The 18,344-nt window shown below is 43.5% G+C and overlaps 2 protein-coding genes across 3 annotated transcripts; both read right to left on the bottom strand.

Moving 5' to 3' along the window:
• Positions 1-673: 673 nt before the first annotated feature.
• On the bottom strand, positions 674-6,447 carry CZIB (CXXC motif containing zinc binding protein). 2 transcript variants are annotated; one of them, XM_082614899.1, is made up of 8 exons: positions 6,348-6,447; positions 6,023-6,106; positions 4,661-4,717; positions 4,193-4,274; positions 3,959-3,990; positions 2,618-2,695; positions 1,825-1,919; positions 674-932 (listed from the first exon to the last, which is right to left on the bottom strand). In XM_082614899.1, exons 1-8 carry the CDS (start codon positions 6,351-6,353, stop codon positions 863-865), a joined length of 504 nt encoding a protein of 167 aa, XP_082471025.1. In that variant the 5' UTR covers positions 6,354-6,447; the 3' UTR covers positions 674-862. The 2 variants fall into 2 exon arrangements, with proteins under 2 accessions (XP_082471025.1, XP_082471026.1); XM_082614900.1 differs by having other exon boundaries at positions 1,825-1,890; positions 6,348-6,446.
• A 1,712-nt stretch (positions 6,448-8,159) lies between these two features.
• On the bottom strand, positions 8,160-18,288 carry MAGOH (mago homolog, exon junction complex subunit). The gene is made up of 5 exons (XM_082615558.1): positions 18,108-18,288; positions 15,269-15,327; positions 13,990-14,100; positions 9,538-9,620; positions 8,160-8,395 (listed from the first exon to the last, which is right to left on the bottom strand). Exons 1-5 carry the CDS (start codon positions 18,193-18,195, stop codon positions 8,296-8,298), a joined length of 441 nt encoding a protein of 146 aa, XP_082471684.1. The 5' UTR covers positions 18,196-18,288; the 3' UTR covers positions 8,160-8,295.
• Between the last annotated feature and the right edge of the window lie 56 nt (positions 18,289-18,344).

Raw genomic sequence — 18,344 nt, forward strand, 5'->3', positions numbered from 1 at the left:
CACCGGCATGAAGACGTGAGCTTGCCCTCATGACTGAACTGTGCACTGAACAACTCTATCCACTGTAAGAGATCTTTAGACCCAGGGAACCAGGCCCACGAGACACAGAGGCCGGGACTGTTGTCTTCACACCTCCACAGGGCTGTCCAGGGGCAGAAGAACACAGAAGAAGTGTGACCACAAAGGGGACAAACCAGGACCATCAGGAGGAGCTAAAGGAAGCGTAGGGGCTGACTCAGCATAAGGAAGAACTTTCATAGGGGTTCCCTTGGTGGGAGGGATTGCCCCATCACAGCAAGTGAGCAAAGACCTGAGGACCATCTGGCAGGGATTGTAGAGAGATGATTCATGCCAGGATGGAACTGCTGACCTCCAAAGTCCCTTCTGGGCCTGGAATATGCAGTGACACCAGTGAACAGAGTTGCCTGGGTTTACCCAAGAGCCAAGGTGGTCAATGTGATGTTTTGGCTCATGACATCATTCCGCAGGCTCCGCTGCCCTCTGTACCAATGCGTTTGACACTTCTGGTCCCCTGGGGTGGCCTGTGCTCTCCCCAAGAGCTTGAGAGCCCTTAAGAGCTCTGTGTTCCTGTTTTGCAAATTGGATTCGGCTAAGATTCTGTACTGTGGGAAGGTGCCAAGCAGCCATCAAAGCCCTCCAACATGAAGGGGAGTGTAGCACAAACGGGGGCTTTATTGGTGGGGCTCGGGAAGCTGGGACAGCCCAGCACGCAGGCTGTGAGGGCCTGGACAGCTGCCCCGAGACGAGACACGAGGGCACCAGCCTCTGCGCTGTGCTGCCTGGGGCACGTTGTCCCTTCTCAGTTCTTAGAGGCAAGTGTGCAGGAAGAGGGTTCAGGACTTCACAAACTGGTGGGTGACCTCGTAGATTCCCACAGACTCCCGAGCCTTTTCGTCATAGTCAGTCCAGTCCTGTGGGAAAAAATGGCAGTGTTGGCCTCACGAGGCAGCCTGGACAGCATGGGGAGTGGAGGACTAGGACTTAAAAGGCCCAGCTGAGGCTCCGGCTCAGATCTTCAGAAACATGTCAGACCCAGGTCAGAGCCAGACTGCTCAGGCCTGAATTCCTACTCTTCTAGCTTTGTGATTTGGGGCAAGTCACTAACTTCTCTGAGCCTTGGTTCTGTCCTCTATTTAAAAAAAAGAGGACAGCAGTAGATTTTACACTGAATGTTGAAAGACTCAAGAGTTAACACATGTAAAAGTATTTAGCCTAGGGCCAGGCACATATGAGAGCTCAGTAAGTCCAGTTACTGTTACTAGGTGCTATGCAAACTATTCCTCTGAGGCCTGACCACAAGCCTTCCTTATCTGCAAGGCAGTAACATGTCCAGTTGATTCTTGGTATTCACAGTAGTTACGTTCTAGAAAGTCCCCACAAACACTGTGTTAGTGAGTACGGAATCACTGCTCCCAGGGGAAATACAGGGTTAGGTTCCTGGGAGCATCTGATTCTGTTTAAAAACACCTTATTTAACACACACACACACACACACACACACACACACACACGTATGTATATGGCTGATTCACTAATACTGAACTCACAGCCAACTGTGCTGTATCTCACACCTGAACAAGCTTGTCTAACACGTATTTTCTCTGTAAGGCACATCCAGCTTTCCTGCGTGTGAACACTAGGCAGCGCTTCAGCACTACACTTGGGGCTATCGTAAACACCAAAATCACCAACAAAAAGCACAAAAAGTGTGGAGCCGGCTTCCCACTGAAGAGCCTTGTTCACCAAAAGGGTTATTCCCGCCAGGTGCCCTAGAGCTCCCCGCAAGGCCCCCAAGTCCCGTACCTTTTCCTGCAGATTAATGTCACTGAAGACTGTCCCGGATTCCAGACCCTCAGCAGCAAACCCGGCCTGCAGGTGACAGGAAGGCAGCAGTTTACCTGGGGAGAAGGAGGCACTGGTCTGGCCTATGGGGCCTGGTCAGGGAACTGGCCTTTCTCACAACACCTCTGGCATGGGAAGACCAGAAATACAGTGTGGGCTACTGTTCTGGAATAACTACTGAGCTTCCATGCCCTGGCAGCTGCCCTGGGACTAGAGTGGTTTCTCCAAATTAGAGCCCTGGCCCCAGAAGGCAGGAGGTGTGGGGTAAACCCTTCCATTACCCTTGATTTTCTGAAACACCCTGGGTGTGTCACGTCCCTCTCTGGACCTCAGTTTTCTTACTTATGAAACGGGGATGACAATACTCTCTCTTCTGCCTACCTCACAGGGTTGTGAGGTGAAAATGCTACACAAATAAAGTGGCCTGAGCACTGGCTCTGGAGTCGGATAGATGTGGGTTCAAATTACAGCTCCATTGCTTACTAACTGCGTCACCCTGGGCAAGTGGCAAAATCTCTGAAGTTCTTTTCTCATCTGAAAAATAGGATGTATAACTTCACAGGGTTACTGTGAAGTGAGGTAACATTAAAAGTGACAAGCCTGATGCCCAACATACATTAGATGCTTAATAAATAATAACTGTTATTCTTAGAAATGAGAATTCCTAGTCCACGGTCTCTGTAGGAAGCACAGTTCTACTGTCATTTCCTATATGCCCTCCCCAAAGATACAGGTTCCCCAGGAAGACATGTACCTGGGGCTGGAAATCAACTGGTTCAAGTCCTCGGCACTCAAACTCCACTATCGTCTTGAACTTCTCATTGTCTTCGGCCTAGAAAGGAAGTGTGTTGAGGAGGTAGGTCCAACTGTGCCTTCAGGATGACTCCACAGCCCCTGAGAGCCCAGAATGGGACTCAGGGGCAACTCATCCTGTTCTGGAAGAAGACTGCCTTGACACCTGCTTGCCACAAGATCTTCTTGGATGTGGACTCTGGGGTCAGGGTGCCTGGATGTGAGCTCAGACACAGTTCTGCCTCTCTTCTCCTCTGGGCCTAAGATTGTCAGCTGGAGCTGAGGAAACCACTACAGGTTTATTGTGAGAACCTGAACTAGGTATAAATTGCCCAGTATAGGACCTGACACTATGCTCAATGAATGGTAGATAAAATTATCAAAATAGAAACTATGAAGAAGAATGTTAAGCTATAAGGTTTCCAGGTCATCCAAAAGGCCCCAGTATACTTTGCTGTGGCCTTTTGCTAACCATCTAAGCCATGCTGTCAAGGCAGGGGCTGACTTAAAGCCTTTGAAGTGGGATATGCATGTGGAGGAGGCACACTGAGGGGGTGGTACAGCCAGGAAATTCATGCCTCCCTGACCCCTGGGCCCACAGACCCCAAGGACACACCCACACATTCATTCTTATTCTGTCATTTACTGTAGAAATGCTTCCTGCACACCAACCATGTGCCTGGCCCTGGATTGGTTTTTGTTTGCTGGTCTGTCTCTTCCACTAGATTATGATTTACTTGAGTGCAAGTCCTTACGTGATTTTTCCCTTTAACTTCAGGACAAAGCTGAGATTTTAGCATAAATCAGACATTTTTCAAAAATACCAAATAAGGAATGGATGAAGACACAGACCCAAAGCATACACTCCCTCCCTCACCTTTGGACTAATCTGTTAATGCAGTAACGTATAAATACCTAATAAAATCAAATATCAAGGATGGATGCACTGTCTCATCCATGGATTCAGAGAAGGCTCACTAGCCCTCCAAGATGTAGACAAGGCAAGTGTTCCCAGTGATGGAAACTGAGTGGCCAGGTTGGGTCAGAGGTCCCCTAAGCTCCCACAGCCCAACACTTATAAGAAGGCAGTACAATAGCCTAGTTATGAGTCTTTTTCCTACCGAGCACTCGGTCAGGGTAAGGTGAATGAATGACTGAGTGAATGAATGAACAAATAAGCACATGAAGTCACTCAGTTCCATGGTGGGTCACTCTGGTGCAGATATAACTCGAGAACCCAGGCCTCCTAGTTCCTGGCTTGGATCTAATCCCACCATGCCTGCCACTGCAGCAGGAAACTTACATTGTAAGGTTTGATGGTGCTGCTCAAAATCTCTGAAATGTAAAAGAGAAGACAAAGTCGACTTAAGTCCGTATCCCGGCCCCACCCAGGTACCCAGATGTGGCTCTGGGCAAGAGTCTACGGCAGAAGCTTGGATACCTCAGGCCTGGGTCCACCCACATGAGCATGCTTTCGGTCTCGTACCACAAAGCCGTGGGCCAGCCTGGCAGAGGTCAATATCCATGGCCTACCTACCAATGGAGTTTTCCCTTGAACACAGCTTGCACTTCTGGACCATGGAGGCACTGCCACGGCCTCCCTTCAGTGCCACGTTGTCCTGGCAAGCAGTAAACAGAACCTCTAGTCACAGATCAGTCAGATGTAAGGGTCCCCAGGAGACCCAGTCCTATCACTTATTATCAATTAATATTATAACAATATTTAAATACACACCATCTATATCTACCAAGACCCAGACAGGGTGAGCAACTTGCTAGGACAAGAATCCTGGGGAGGCTTCTTGAGAGTGAGCAAAGGGCTTCCCCTTGATTCTGAACTCTGCCTCACGTCCCAAAGCCCATTGTTCCCAGTTGATCACACTCTGCCTGCCCTCCCAAACCACAAAAAGTGGGGTCCAAAGACTGGGGAGGTGAGGGCCACATATCCCTGCCCAGAGGCCTGTGTGTGTCTGTATATGGGTATAGTGGTGGGGGGAGCAGTTACCATGAGCCGAATGTACTGCCACTTCTCTGAAATCTCACCACAGTTGCCACATTTCATCTTGGGGAGGGGGAAAAAGAGTATTAGTAAAGAAGTTGGCTCAGTTGGGCAGATGCTGAGGGAAGGGTAAGAACAGTGTGAGGTGGGCAGGCTCATCATCTTGTCAGCAATTCAGCAATCTTACTTCATCCTTATAACCAGCTCCACTAAGGACATAACCAGACTTCTCTCTGGGCAAAGTTTCTCGTGCTGGCTTGCTCATCCTCCTCTAAGGAGTCCCCAGTCTGGCTAGGGATTCAAGGCTCAAGTAGTACAGAAATGGCTTCAAAGTCCCCCCCTCCCCGTTGAGTTAGGAGCTTCCTGCGTGTCCTTACAGGCCCTGTAGGTTCCTGGTAAAAGTATTTATCACTCTTGCTACTCCTTCTTTGTCTCCTTCTCTAGACTCTGCTTTTTGAAGCCAGGAAACATCAACTCCTCAAATAAGCCCTGGCACTCGGGCTTCAAAGTATTTGGAAATAAAGGTGGGCAGAAAGCTTCCTGAAAGATAGGGCTTTTGCCAGGTACTGAAGGATTCTGGGATTTAGACTAAAAGGAAAACAGATCAGAAGCTCCCGTATCTGGGAGAGTAAAGGGCCTCAAACTGCTCAGTTAAGAAGAGGACCTCTGTATACCATCCCACTAGAGTACCAGATTTACCAATACAGGATGGGGAATTAAGAATGGAGCCATGCACAAAATTAAACGATTTCACAGTAAATAAAACCTAATCAACAAAAGAGAAGGTGAAATTATTCTTACTGAATAATCACAAGATCCCTTCAAGTAGCCTTTCGTTTAGTGTTTGTTTACATACCATGAAATATGTTACGGAGGAAAAATTACAAAAGATATTTCAAGATACTGCCAATTAAGAATTAACCAGTAGGGCTTCCCTGGTGGCGCAGTGGTTAAGAATCCTCCTGCCAATGCAGGGAACACGGGTTCGAGCCCTGGTCCGGGAAGATCCCACACGCCACGGAGCAACTAAGCCCGCACGCCACAACTACTGAGCCTGCGCTCTAGAGCCCACGAGCCACAGCTACTGAGCCCACACGCCTAGAGCCCATGCTCTGCAACAAGAGAAGCCACCGCAATGAGAAGCCTGAGCACTGCAACGAAGACCCAACGCAGCCAATAAATAAATAATTTTAAAAAAGAATTGACCAATAAACTTAAAAAAGCAAACATAAAATTCTACCCAGAAGAAAAGAGAACATTTAATAAGCATTTCTCATCTAGCCGGAGAGAAAGCTCCCGTTCACCACTGAGATCAGGGTGGGAAACCTTTACGCGGCCCCGGCCCTGGCACCCCCACCAGAGCCTTACCTTCAGGTACCACCGGAAGTCCTCGCCCACTGGCCGGAGGTTGGTGACATTCTCCAGCGTGGCTTTGAGCTGCAGCGCAATTTTCTGAGAGAAGGAGCACAAGGAGGAGGAGCGCCAGGGCAACGGCGTCAACAGCGCCCCGGCAGCCCTGCGCCTAGCCCCTGCCCAACCCCGCCCCTCTCCTCCTCTCCCGGCACGAGCTGTGCCTCCCGCCTCCTTCTCAGCGTGAGCCCACTCCCCTCCTTCCCTCCTGGCGCGAGCTCCTGCCTCCCAAGTTCTCGCCACCTCCCGGCCTCTGCCCCGGCGGCGGCTCGCCTCCGCTTACCCCCATAGCGACCCGGCTCAGCTAGCGCTGGCTGCGGCCACTGCTTTCCGGCCCGTCGTAAACGGCGGGCGCCGCTTGCGCACCCTCGCTGCGGCTCTGGGCGGGGCGGGGCGCGGAGGCGCGGGGCGGGTCTCAGCGCGCCGGGGCTACACCCGCACACCTGGCTTTTCCTCCTAGGCAAAGTGATCCTGTGGAGGTAGGCTGAGTCCGCAACTAGCCGGTGCTCAGACCCGCGGAAGGCTGCCTCCAGCAATCGGTAATTCCAGATATTTACTGAACGCCATGCTAGTCTGAGGGATACCGCAGCAAACAAGACAGTCCTGCCCGAAACCTCTGCGGGGTCCGCTTCCTGCCCTTCAGACTCTGCCTTCCCTCACCCAACCTCGCGCTTGGTCCCTGCCTGACCTTGGAGGCTTCTTAGATCACGTCCGTTCACCCAGCCCAGGGCCGGCTTCGTAGGTTTGAGAGATGGGACCTTTTTCATCTTTAAACTGCTCCTTCCTCCTTCCCCCAGGGGACCTTTCAGAGGGTTGGCTCGTGTACATGTCCTTCTCATTGTGGTCGCCAAGACTGGACACACCCTTTCAGCTGGCTCTTCTCTGAATTCCTGGTTTATTTTCTATCACACATTTACCGAACCTGTGCTCTTGTGCAGGGCACAGCTGAGACCATACAGAAGCTGTGAGCATTGTAAGCAAAAGCCTGTTTGAGGCTTTTACAGCTTCCTGAGGTCTAGTTTCTTTAAAATTTAGAGTGACTCTTTCGGATGTCTACTTTGCCACGAATTTACCTGATTGCCAGGTACCCTTCTGTAGCAGAGGGTGCACTATAGCCAGGAAGCCTGACATCTCAGGTCCCAGATCTGCACCTAACTTGCTGCCCTGTAATCTTTGAAGGAGGCAAAGTAGAGTGTGTGTGTGTTGTGGAGGAACACTTGCCTAGGAGTCACCAGACTTGGGACCTGTCCCAAGTTGGCCTGTCTTGAGGGATGTTGAGCTCAGCCTAATCACCTCCCCTCAGTCAAATGAGATTTATCAAGACCTAGTTCCTTTCAGCGCCCACTGTCTGTTCAGTCAGCAATTTGCCTCATTAAGGAAGCCATGCAATTTAGCAGCAAGAAAAAGTTCCTACAGATTTACCTGCTGAACAAATCCTCACACTATCTACAACTAGGTTGCTTCTTAATGGCCGCTGGTATTCTGATTTTAAAATGAATTACTGGAAAAATTTTCTGAGACCAGGCACTTTACCCCTTATAATGTATTAAACCAAATATTTCCCCCCATACTGAAGTAGCTTCAGATATATCTATAAAGGTGATTTAAAAAACCCCAACCTCAGTTATTAAGCTGGATGAAAAAAACAAAACCCAAAATACCAACCACAATACTACTTCACATCTAAAAAATTAACTTCATTAATACCAAATATCGTGTTCAAATTTCCTTAATGATGTCAATTTTATATTTCCTGAATCATGATCCAAATAGGGTTCAAATGTTGTATTGATTGTGTCTCTCAAATCTCCTTTAATATATAGGTTCTCACTCCATCTCCATTTATTTTATGTTTGCAGCTTATTTTTTGAAGAAATCGGATCTCTTGTCCTGGAGTTTCCCAGGACAAGGATATTGACTGGATTTCCACTGTATTTTTTAGCATGTTTCTCTATTCTTTTACTTCCTGTAAACTGGTAGGTATATGTATAGAGTTGATTAGATTTTTGGCAATACTTCACATAGGATGTTAGTGTTAAAAAGTAATTGAGAAGAGTGCACATGTTCGGGTCTTTATAAAATAATAAAAATTGCATTTTGTTACGTATTTATTAAAGACAATCATTTATAGTTTATAAAAAAAATACTGCCCTGATATACACAAAAATGTCTTGATAATGGTAATTAGAAGCGGCACTCCCACCCCCCTTGTGTCCACACCAATATTCAATCTAGATTGGCTTAATCTTGAAGTGTAATCCAATAAGACTGAAGACCAAACACTTCAGGTCCTGGACAAGATAATAAAATACTCGTAAGCCTTCTGGATCCCTAAAATGCAAGAAGAAAAAAATGTTTAAAAAGCTGAGAAAACTCAGCAAAAAAATACCATTTACTAACCCAGATTATTTAGGTACCAGGATATTCCTCACAGAGGTATTTACAGAATTAAAACTTTAAAAACAACCCAGTGTCCAAAAAGAAGAAAAAGCCTATACGCTATATATTAAAATGTAATATTATGAGGTAATTTAAAATGTTAAGGTTTCTTCTTAATGAGGAAATGCTTATATTAAGTGGGAAAAAATCATGATTAAAGTAACAGACTGTTGATCTCAATTACATTTTTTTGTGTTAAAAGACTATATATATTTTTTAAAGCACAGGAAAAAGACAAGAAATACTTTAAGATTAATGGTTATCTAATTGATAAGTTTACAGGCTATTTTCACCTTTCTACTTTTCTGTATTTCCTGTATTTTCAACAATGAGCATGTATTACTTTCAGAATTAGGAAAACTTATTTTTTAAGTAGTAGTACTAAGCAGGACCAAGAGGCTGAAGATTACTACAGCATAACTGGGTAAGAACAAGACTGTTCACAGGAAGACAGTTATGCCTAACATGTACTAAAAGTGAGCCATATCTAACCCCAAATCCTCAAAGCACAAGAGCCAAAGAGGTTGCCAAATTCTAAGGATTCTTTGTGGCATGTAGATTCATGTCTCGACTTTATAATTTACCCTACTGACAAAATGAATTTTTAAATTTATATTCTGAATAATTTCAAGTTTCACTAAAGTCAGGCTTTAAGATGTGCTATCGGAATAGCCAACACTGAGGAAGGTGTTCAGACTCATTGATTCTACAGTTTATTTCCAGCACTTGTTTTTTCGTGTTTCATTTCTGTTCTGGCCAGATTCTTACCCACTTTGGCTGCTCTTATGGCATTACTCTGTGTGTGTGTCACTGAGAAGCTCTTATAGCAATGACTGACTAAAACACCAAAAGCAAAAGGAGCAAGCCCTTGAAAATATATAATTTGGAGTCTCTCTATTGAAGGGGACAAAGCTGACCAATTCTGTCTTACATTTGTACCAGATCTTACCATAATGGTCCCAATTTGGTTAAGGGTTTCATATCAGCCTGCTATAAAACAGACACATCTTGATATAAGGATCATGGATACTTACTTGGATTGATTGACATCAATAAGGGAACCAATTTTTGATGTTGTGAAAGAAATATGTTCATCTCCAATGACAATTTCAAGCTCCTAGAAACATGAAATGTCAAGCTGAATTGGATTTTTCATCAGTAACACAGGAGAAGGGTTCATCATCTGCCAAATCACACAAACTATAATACAGTTGGCCACATTACCAAGACCAGTTCAATCTGAGCCCTAAACTGTACTGGGCACTGGAAACAAAGAGATAAATAATTGGTATGAGATAAATACTGGTTTAGCCCTTGAGTAGCTTATACTCTAAGAGGAAGTTGTGTGTGTGAGGCTCCACCATTTAGAAGAATTTACATCGTGCTTTGTATAGGAGTTTTCATTGTTAACAATGTGGAGTAACATGTATAAATCTGTTTTACGAATACCAAGAATCTAACTTTTCTGGGCAACATGGGACAAGTAAAAGAATTCCAGACCCTGAGCAGATCCCAGCTTTGTCACTTACTAGCTGTATGCCCTTGGGTCTGAATTTCTAAAGAGTGAAACAAGTACTATAATCTTAAAAAAAAAAAAAAAAAATCTATTGGGTGGGGAACTGGAGGGGGGTGCCTATGGGACAGATCAGCAAAACCAAAGAAACATCTCTGCCCTTGTGGAACTTACAATCTATTTTTTAAATATTTATTTATTTATTTAGGCTGAATTGGGTCTTAGTTGCAGCATGTAGGATCTTCATTGAGGCATGCAGGATCTGTTGCTGCAGCGCTCAAGCTCTTCCTTCGTTGAGGCACGCGGGCTTCTGTCTAATAGTGGCGTTAGCTGCCCCACGGCATGTGGGATCTTAGTTCCCCCGACTGGGGATCGAACCCGCATGCCCTGCACTGGAAGGAGGATTCTTTACCACTGGACCACCAGGGAAGTCCCAAACTTACAATCTATTGAGCTCTACTTCTTTAACACTCAGATTTGAAAATGTTAATATTTTATCATATCTGTGTCAGATTTCTTTTTTAAGAAATATTAGAGTTTAGACCCACCTCCCACTCTGTTCTCCTTCCTGTCTCCCCAGAAGTTGGGGTGTATTCTTTCCAATCATGGTTTTATATTAGGTAGTATATTTTTAAAATTTTACATAAATGATCATACTATATCTTTTTGCTTTTTTCATTCAACAAGGGTTTTTTTTTTAAATTTGTTTTTTATGGAGTTAACATTGTTTTTTTGTTGCTGTTGTTGTTTTTGGCCACACCATGCAGCTTGTGGGATCTTAGTTCTCTGACCAGGGATTGAACCTGGGCCCACAGCAGTGAAAGCAATGAGTCCTAACCACTGGACCACCAGGGAATTCCCATATTGGGTTAAAATTGGTTTAAGGGTTTCATGTGTACAATATTATATTTCTATTTCTGTAAATAATACAGTGTGCCCACTACCCAAAATTTAGTTTCCATCTGTCACCATACAGTTGATCCCCTTTACCCATTTTGCAACACCCCCTCCCCACCTCCCCCAGCTCCTTCCCTCTGGTAACCACTACTCTGATTTCTCTGTCTATGTGGTTTTGTTTGGCTTGTTCATTTATTTTGTTTTTTGTTTCCAACAAAGTTTTTGTAGGTAGATCAAGTCCATTAGTTTTAAACGCTTTAGAATATTCATCTCCCTATTGAAGCAGACTTAAGTTCCCAGTTTTTGTTTCTATAAACAATGTGGCAAAGATATCCTTCTATGCATCTTGTGTATATATGTGAAAATCTTTCTAGGAAATTCCTAGAAGGTAAACATATTTTCAGCTCTGCTAGACACTAACAAATCGTTGCCTAAATGGTTGTACCAATGTTGTTTCCACCAGTATATATGAATCCCCCTTTTCTTTCTCATATCCTTTTTAAAACTTGGTGCTTTTTTTTTTTTGACCATTCTAATGGGTCTGACATGGTATTTCACTGTTGTCCTCATGTTCACTTTTCAAATAAAACTGTAAATGTTTTCATAAATTTATTGCCCACTTGTTTTTCCAGTTCTGTAATTGTCTACTCATAACCTTTATGGATTCTGCCACTAGTTTACCTTTTTATTATTATTATTATTTTTTTTTTGCGGTACGCGGGCCTCTCACTGTTGTGGCCTCTCCCGTTGCGGAGCACAGGCTCCGGACGCGCAGGCTCAGCAGCCATGGTGCACGGGCCCAGCCGCTCCACGGCATGTGGGATCTTCCCGGACCGGGGCACGAACCCGTGTCCCCTGCATCGGCAGGCGGACTCTCAGCCACTGCGCCACTAGGGAAGCCCACCTTTTTATTATTAATTTGTAGCTCTTTATATATTCTGGATTGAAATGCTTTGCCAGTTATGTTTTGCAAATATCTTCCTCTAACCTGTGGCTTATCTTTCTATTTTATCTTGATATCTTTAGATAAAAAGAAGTTCTAAATTTAAAGAAGCCGAATATACTAACCTTTTTCCTTGAGGAGTTTAAAAAACTTCTCTACCCGGAAATAATAAGATAGTCTATATTTTCTTTTATGTTTTAAAATTTTGCTTTATTTCTATAAATCGTCTAATTAAAAAATACTCTGTAAATATACTGCCAATCAACTTGGTATACTTTGTTAAACAGTCCATCCTTTTTCTACTAACTTGAAAGCCCACCTCTGTCATATACTGTTCCAAGTTCCCGTATACTCATGGGTTAATGTTTCTGGGTTCTCTATTCTGTCCCATTGGTTTAGTGGTCAATTCCTGAGGCAATGTCACCATACAAATGACTATAGTTTTATAAGAAATCTTCAAAATTATCTTGGCTACTCTTGCCCCTTTGATCTTCCATGAATTTGAGGCTCCATCAGGTTTTAGGAAAAATCCTGTTGTGATTTTGATCTGAATTGGAATGAATTTATAAATTATTTTGGTGAAAATCGATATAATATTGAGTCTTCCCATCCATAAAAATGATACATATTTTTATGTCCTTCTATAAAGCCCTTTCCTGTCAGTTTTATATATCTTGTTAAATTCACTCCAAGTTCTGTATAGCTTTTGTTGCTGTTATGAATGGGATTTTGTTTTTAATTTACACTATCCAGTAGGTTGTTGCTGGTATATAGGAGTATGCCTTGTCCACTTCACAGGACTATTGTGAATGCTGAATGAGCTAATGGAGCTGAAAATTTTATCAATCCTAAAGCAAAATACATATACATAGTATTACTAAGATCTCATGAATGTTAATTAAAAAGTTAACTTGAGTAAGTACTGAGGATGAGATTTTTTTCACTCTTCCTCAAGAGCTGGCCCATCATTCTGAGGTTAATTAGAATAAGCTTATACGAGTTTTCATATTAATTTAATAAATATAATTATTATTGAGCTTTTACTATACATTGGCACTATTTCAGTCACTAGAGATATAGCAGTGGAAAAAAATAGGTAAAGTCCTTGTACTGAAGGAGTATGCATGTGTATGTGTACATCTGTTGCAGTGGAGGAGGAAGAGGGATGCATAAGGAAAATCAAACAAGGCAATTTCAGACAAAGATAAATGCTACAAAGACAAAAACCAGATTTTTTTTTTAAGTGGTGGGGAAAGGCATTTTAGATTGGATGGACAGGCAAGACATCACTGAGGAAGTGACATGTGAAGACCTCAATAATAAAGACAGTCTTGGATAGAATGTTCCGGGCAGCATGTAGGAAATGCAAAGTGTCCTAAACTAAGAACCACCTAGGTGTATCTGAGTAACAGAAATAAGACCGGTGAGGTCTGAACACAGTGAGAGATGGTGAGAATAGTAGAAGGTAAGGTGGGAGTTTGGACTTTATTTTAAATGCAGTGGGAAGCCACTGGAGAGTTTAAAATGAGTGGAATAAACAAATTTACATTTTAAAAGATTACTCTGGCTTCAGGGAGGAAAAAATGGGCTATACAGGACAAAAGAAGAAACAATGAAATCAATTAGAAGTCTGGATTAGGAAAGCAGCATTAAAGTGGAAAGAAGAACCTTTCCTATTAATTCAGTCAAATATGACAGTGGCTTTTATTTTTTAATTGCCACAATGTTTTCAGAATATCTAAGCCACGAATTTAAACAGATATATAGTTGCTTGCATGATTTTCCATTAGACTGTTGAAATAACTATGTTTTATTTATCTTTGTATCCTCACAACGTTTTGTCCATAGTCGTTACTCAGTAAATAATATGGGCAGCAAATGCTCTGAGAAGCAAGGGAGGGATCACAAGAGGAAATTCAGGGCTGGGCTCTGGGTGGTGAGCAGCACCACTTGCTCTCCCCAATCCTCTGTGTGGGATTAGCGCTTCCTTAGACCAACGTGCTGGTAACCTGCTCCGTGTAGGGCTCCATATCGCACATACATACATGAGTATATTCAGTGTCATATGCAGAGCAGTAAACCTCATCTTATTTGTAAGATTTTCGCACTGTGGATAGTTGCTGAAACACCTACCTGCCGGCCCACTCGGTCAGGAGGAGGCCACAGAGCATCATCCTCTTTGGTAATTTCACTGTCATCAATTATTCTCTTCAGTTCCTCCATCACACTTCTATGTACATAAGCCTGAAAGCAAGTTAAAAAACAGAATTTAAATTGTATCGCTAAGCAGCATTCTGACTCAGATAGCGATGAAAAATAAAAGACTACTCATGAAAACTTATTTCTGGCACCTCTGTAAGTGGGAAGACATTCCGGCAGGGTCAGAAGTGCCCAATGACTACACCTCAGTCCCCCAACTAGTTGTTTCTATTTCTTGGTACATCCTGTTCATATGGACCTACTCCTTGCCTACCTACTAAACTCACACTTGAGCCCCAATCAAAAGATCTGTGAGTAACTCTGGTTAATTTTAACTAAATGACATGCTTCTGAAGAGCAGAGATATGTCTTTTACATTTTACATATTAGTCCACATTAAAAAAAATTGTGAGGATGCTGACATGTGTGGGTAAGCATAATACTGATTGCTAATTAAATACAATAGCATGAGAATATACTGACTGTTAAGACATTTTCAAATGTGACAAAGTGGTTAAAAGGAAAGAATAACTTTGATGAAACCTTAATGGTGTGGTAGAAATCATGCCAAAATGGAGCACACGGACTTGACAAAGGCAGGCATAGGTCTGAATTCCTGCTCAATCTCTTACTAGGAGGGTTAACTTTGTACAAGCCCCATAATTAATATCTGGGCCTTCACTGTCTTATCTGTAAAGGGTATATAATACCACCCATCACAGAGGCTGACAATAAGGGTTAAAATAAGATCACAGATGTAATACCTAGTGTCATGCCTGGCATCTAACATGCATTCAGTGATGTTAACTGCTTTCCCATGCTCCCTTTCCCCCATTCAAATGCAAATTAAAAGAGCTCTATTGAGTGCTAGATACCAGGCAATATACCAAACACTAAGTTAGTGGGGGGGTAGGTTTTCTGTTTTTGCAGATGAAGCAACTGAAACTTATCAAGTTCAACCAGGCGTGTGCCCAAGGTCACAAGGTTAGTAAGTAGCAGATTCAGGGTTCAAACCAAGATTTGCAAGACTTCAAATGATTTCCCGTTACCGATTCAGCATTGTTAAAGAAAATACAAACTAAAAGATTTGAGAAAAACTTTAGAAGCTATCTACAGACATGTCTATACTTTCCTATTCTTTATCTTTCAATACTACTCACAGAAAGAACAAAAACAGGACAAAAGACTAAACGGCTCTCAGAGGATTCATTACCTCTTTTCTGATCATGACGTCATTTTTGTAATTGCTGTTGTTGGCGTATCTCAATTTCCCTGTGAGGGGCAAAAAACAAATTCAATATATAATAAAAACATATAAATAAAGCCTGCCTTATCAGTAAACAAAGGATGTTGCCGCCATCAAGCCACCAGCCACACCACTCCCAGCTCCCTGCCCACAGGTGCACCCTGAGGGGATTCAGGGTGGGGGAAATAGGATACTGGCCCTAGATAGTTAAGGTGCATATCAAAGAAATGATCTCAAGGAGCCAAGCATCTTCCTCTACATAGGAAAGTGCTAACTTCTTTAACTTGAGCTATCTGGTATTTCTTTAATTAATAGTTAATAGTAATATTTTGATGTTCTGACTACCTGTTATTTTTGTCTTTGGGTGTTTGTTTGTTTGTTTTGCACAAACTCCTATATATCCTGGCTCATCCCTAACCTCTTTGGAACAGTCCCTCAAAGCTATCTGAGAGCCTGTCTCCCAGGCTTAAGTCCTCAGTATTTCTGCCGAATAAAACACAATTCTCAATCTTTAGGTTGTGGGGTTTTTTTTTTTTTTCAGTCGACACTATTAAATAGCCTCCTAGCCAAAAATACAGCTGACAATGAATTACAATTCTTGCAAAAGCCAGCTCAGGTGTGATAAAAGAACAGGCTCTTTTGTGACTGGCAAATCAGGTCTCTGCAGGTTAATGTCCTCAGCTGAAAATAGGAGTAATTGATAACTCACCTGCACCCAGGGCCTTCTAAGGCTCAAAAGAGCGGTGAAAACTTCTGAAAACTGTAAAATACTTTTTACATATATTAACATGTGACTGTGAAAAACTCTCATCTATCCTTATGATGGAAAAGCTGTGGATTTATTATTGAGCATATTTGGTATACAAGGCCCTTTGTGCATATGTGCATCTAACAGGCTAATTTGGGTATATATGGCAGATATGAAGGAGAAAATAAAGGAAATAGAGGAGATAATTATTTCCCTATAGAAGGCACACTAAAATGAGCCAAATTAATTGATGCCTCACTGCACTGTCTCTCTGCCTCAAGTCTCTCTCCTTTCAGGTCATTCTCCATACAGTGGATAAAGTGATATAGTAACAGGTGGCTCTGATTAGGTTACTCTAACACTCTGATACTGACAATGGCTTCCCACTGCCTTCTTGATAAAATCCAAATTCCTTAACGTGGCTTACTGTTAAGCTGAGCCCCTTTCCAGCCTCACTCCTATAATAGTCCTCTCTCACAGAGCTGGAGTTAATCAAACTACAGCTGACCCTTAAACAACGTGGGGGTTAGGGGCGCCCACCCTCTACACAGTTGAAAATCCGAGTATAACTTAAAAGTCATCCAGCCCTCTGCATCTGCGGTTCCTTGGTATCTAAGGTTCCTTACCCGAGATTCAACCAACTGTGGATCATGTAGTACCATAGTATTTACTATCGAAAAAAATTTGCATATAAGGGGACCCATGCAGTTCAAACCTTTGTTGTTCCAGGGTCAACTGTCTTGGTTTCTGCCTGAAACATCCTATGCACTTTTTGGGTTTTCAGCCTCCTTGCTGTTAATGCTGTCCAAAATGCCTTCTTGACTCATCTGCCTAACCAACTCCTACACATTCCTAAAGACTCACACTCCCCTTCCCCGTGTCATCTTATACAGGAAGGCTTCTTTGACCCTTCAGCATAGGTTAGGTGCCTTCTTTCTGCTCCCAGAATCTTCTGTTTCTTTCTACCACAACACCCAATACACTGTCTTGCTATTGTTAACAAAACTTTCTCTACAATTGGGGCTTGTCAGTTCATCTTTGTGCCCCCATTTAGTGGAAGTTTTCTGTCATCTTTGACTCCTTTTCCTTCACCATACTGGCCACGCCCCAAATCCTATCAATTGGCAAAGTCCTTTTTGGTTCTGCCTCCAACAGTATCCTAAATCCTTCCCTCTACTTTTACTATCACTCTAGTCCCAACCAACATCCTTTTTGTCTTAACAACTGTAACCGTCTCCCATTACGTAGTTGCCATTCTTGCCCATTCTGCACCTAATAGTTACAATACTTATTCAAGAACAGATTATATCTCTGCTTGAAACTTTCCAATTGCTTCCTGCTGCACTTAGAAAAAAATCTAAACTCTACCATGAACTATAAAGACTACATGGTGTGAACCCTGCATACTTATCCGACATCATCTCCTACTATTCTCCTGAGTTCAGTACTCTTCAGCCACACTGGGCACCTGAAACATGCCTAGCTCATCTCTGCCCCACGGCCTTGACACTTGCTTCTCCCTCTTCCTAGAATGCTCTTCTTCCTGAGCTTCACAAGGCTGGCTCCTTCTTGGCAATTAGATCTCATTTCAAACATCTGCTCTTCAGAGAGTTCTCCAATGGCCACCCTTTCTAAAAGCGGCCAACCAGCAATTATTTCATCATTTTGTTTTATTTTCTGACCACTCATCACTATCTGGAATCTTTTTTTTTTTAAACGATCTCCCAGCACGAGGATACAAGTTCCATGAAAGAGGAAGCCTGTCCATCGTTCACTCCTGCACCCCAGAATGTGGAACAGAACCTGGCACAAGATAGGCGCTCAAGTAATGTTTGTTGAATGAAGCATTATGGTCAAAAACGTCACTAAACAGAAGTCCCTGCACACATACAGAAAGAACCAGTGGGGCGGACATAGGATCGTTCCTTCCAAATCAGCGCCTCACAGCCATCTGTCCCTTCCTCCTCCAGTTCCTCGTACATTCCGGACCCCCGGCCTCCCCACTAGCCCGCCCCCAGGTCTAGTCCTCGCTCCCGGGGAGCGGGAGGCTTCTCTCACCGTCCGGCCGGAACTCAAACTCCAGGAATTCGTGGCCGAATTTGCCCTTGTGACCCACATAGTAACGCAGATAGAAATCACTCTCCATAGCTGGCAAAAGGCAACAAAGACCAAACTTTAATAGCGAACCTCACTGCCGCCGTACGCGCCCGACACTGACGTTTACGGCGGCGCGCGGAAGTGACGTTAGGCAACGGCACGGCCTGTACCGGAGAGACCTCCTCCCTACCACGTCTA

This window comes from Mesoplodon mirus, assembly GCF_964341445.2.
Source record: "Mesoplodon mirus genome assembly, chromosome: 3".
Taxonomy (NCBI): Eukaryota; Metazoa; Chordata; class Mammalia; order Artiodactyla; family Ziphiidae; genus Mesoplodon; species Mesoplodon mirus.

Bases quoted from the DNA above. Each gene is read 5' to 3' on its own strand.
- MAGOH (XM_082615558.1), bottom strand. From the start codon at position 18,195: ATGGAGAGTGATTTCTATCTGCGTTACTATGTGGGTCACAAGGGCAAA. The intron at 9,621-13,989 runs GTAGGTGTTTCA...TCATGTTTCTAG, and splicing joins CTGACCGAGTGGGCCGGCAG to GAGCTTGAAATTGTCATTGG. The intron at 8,396-9,537 runs GTAAGTATCCAT...CTTGCATTTTAG, and splicing joins ATTGATGTCAATCAATCCAA to GGATCCAGAAGGCTTACGAG.
- CZIB (XM_082614899.1), bottom strand. The intron at 4,718-6,022 runs GTAAGGCTCTGG...CCCCTCCCCAAG, and splicing joins ACTTCCGGTGGTACCTGAAG to ATGAAATGTGGCAACTGTGG. The intron at 1,920-2,617 runs GTACATGTCTTC...CCTTCTCCCCAG, and splicing joins CAGTTGATTTCCAGCCCCAG to GTAAACTGCTGCCTTCCTGT.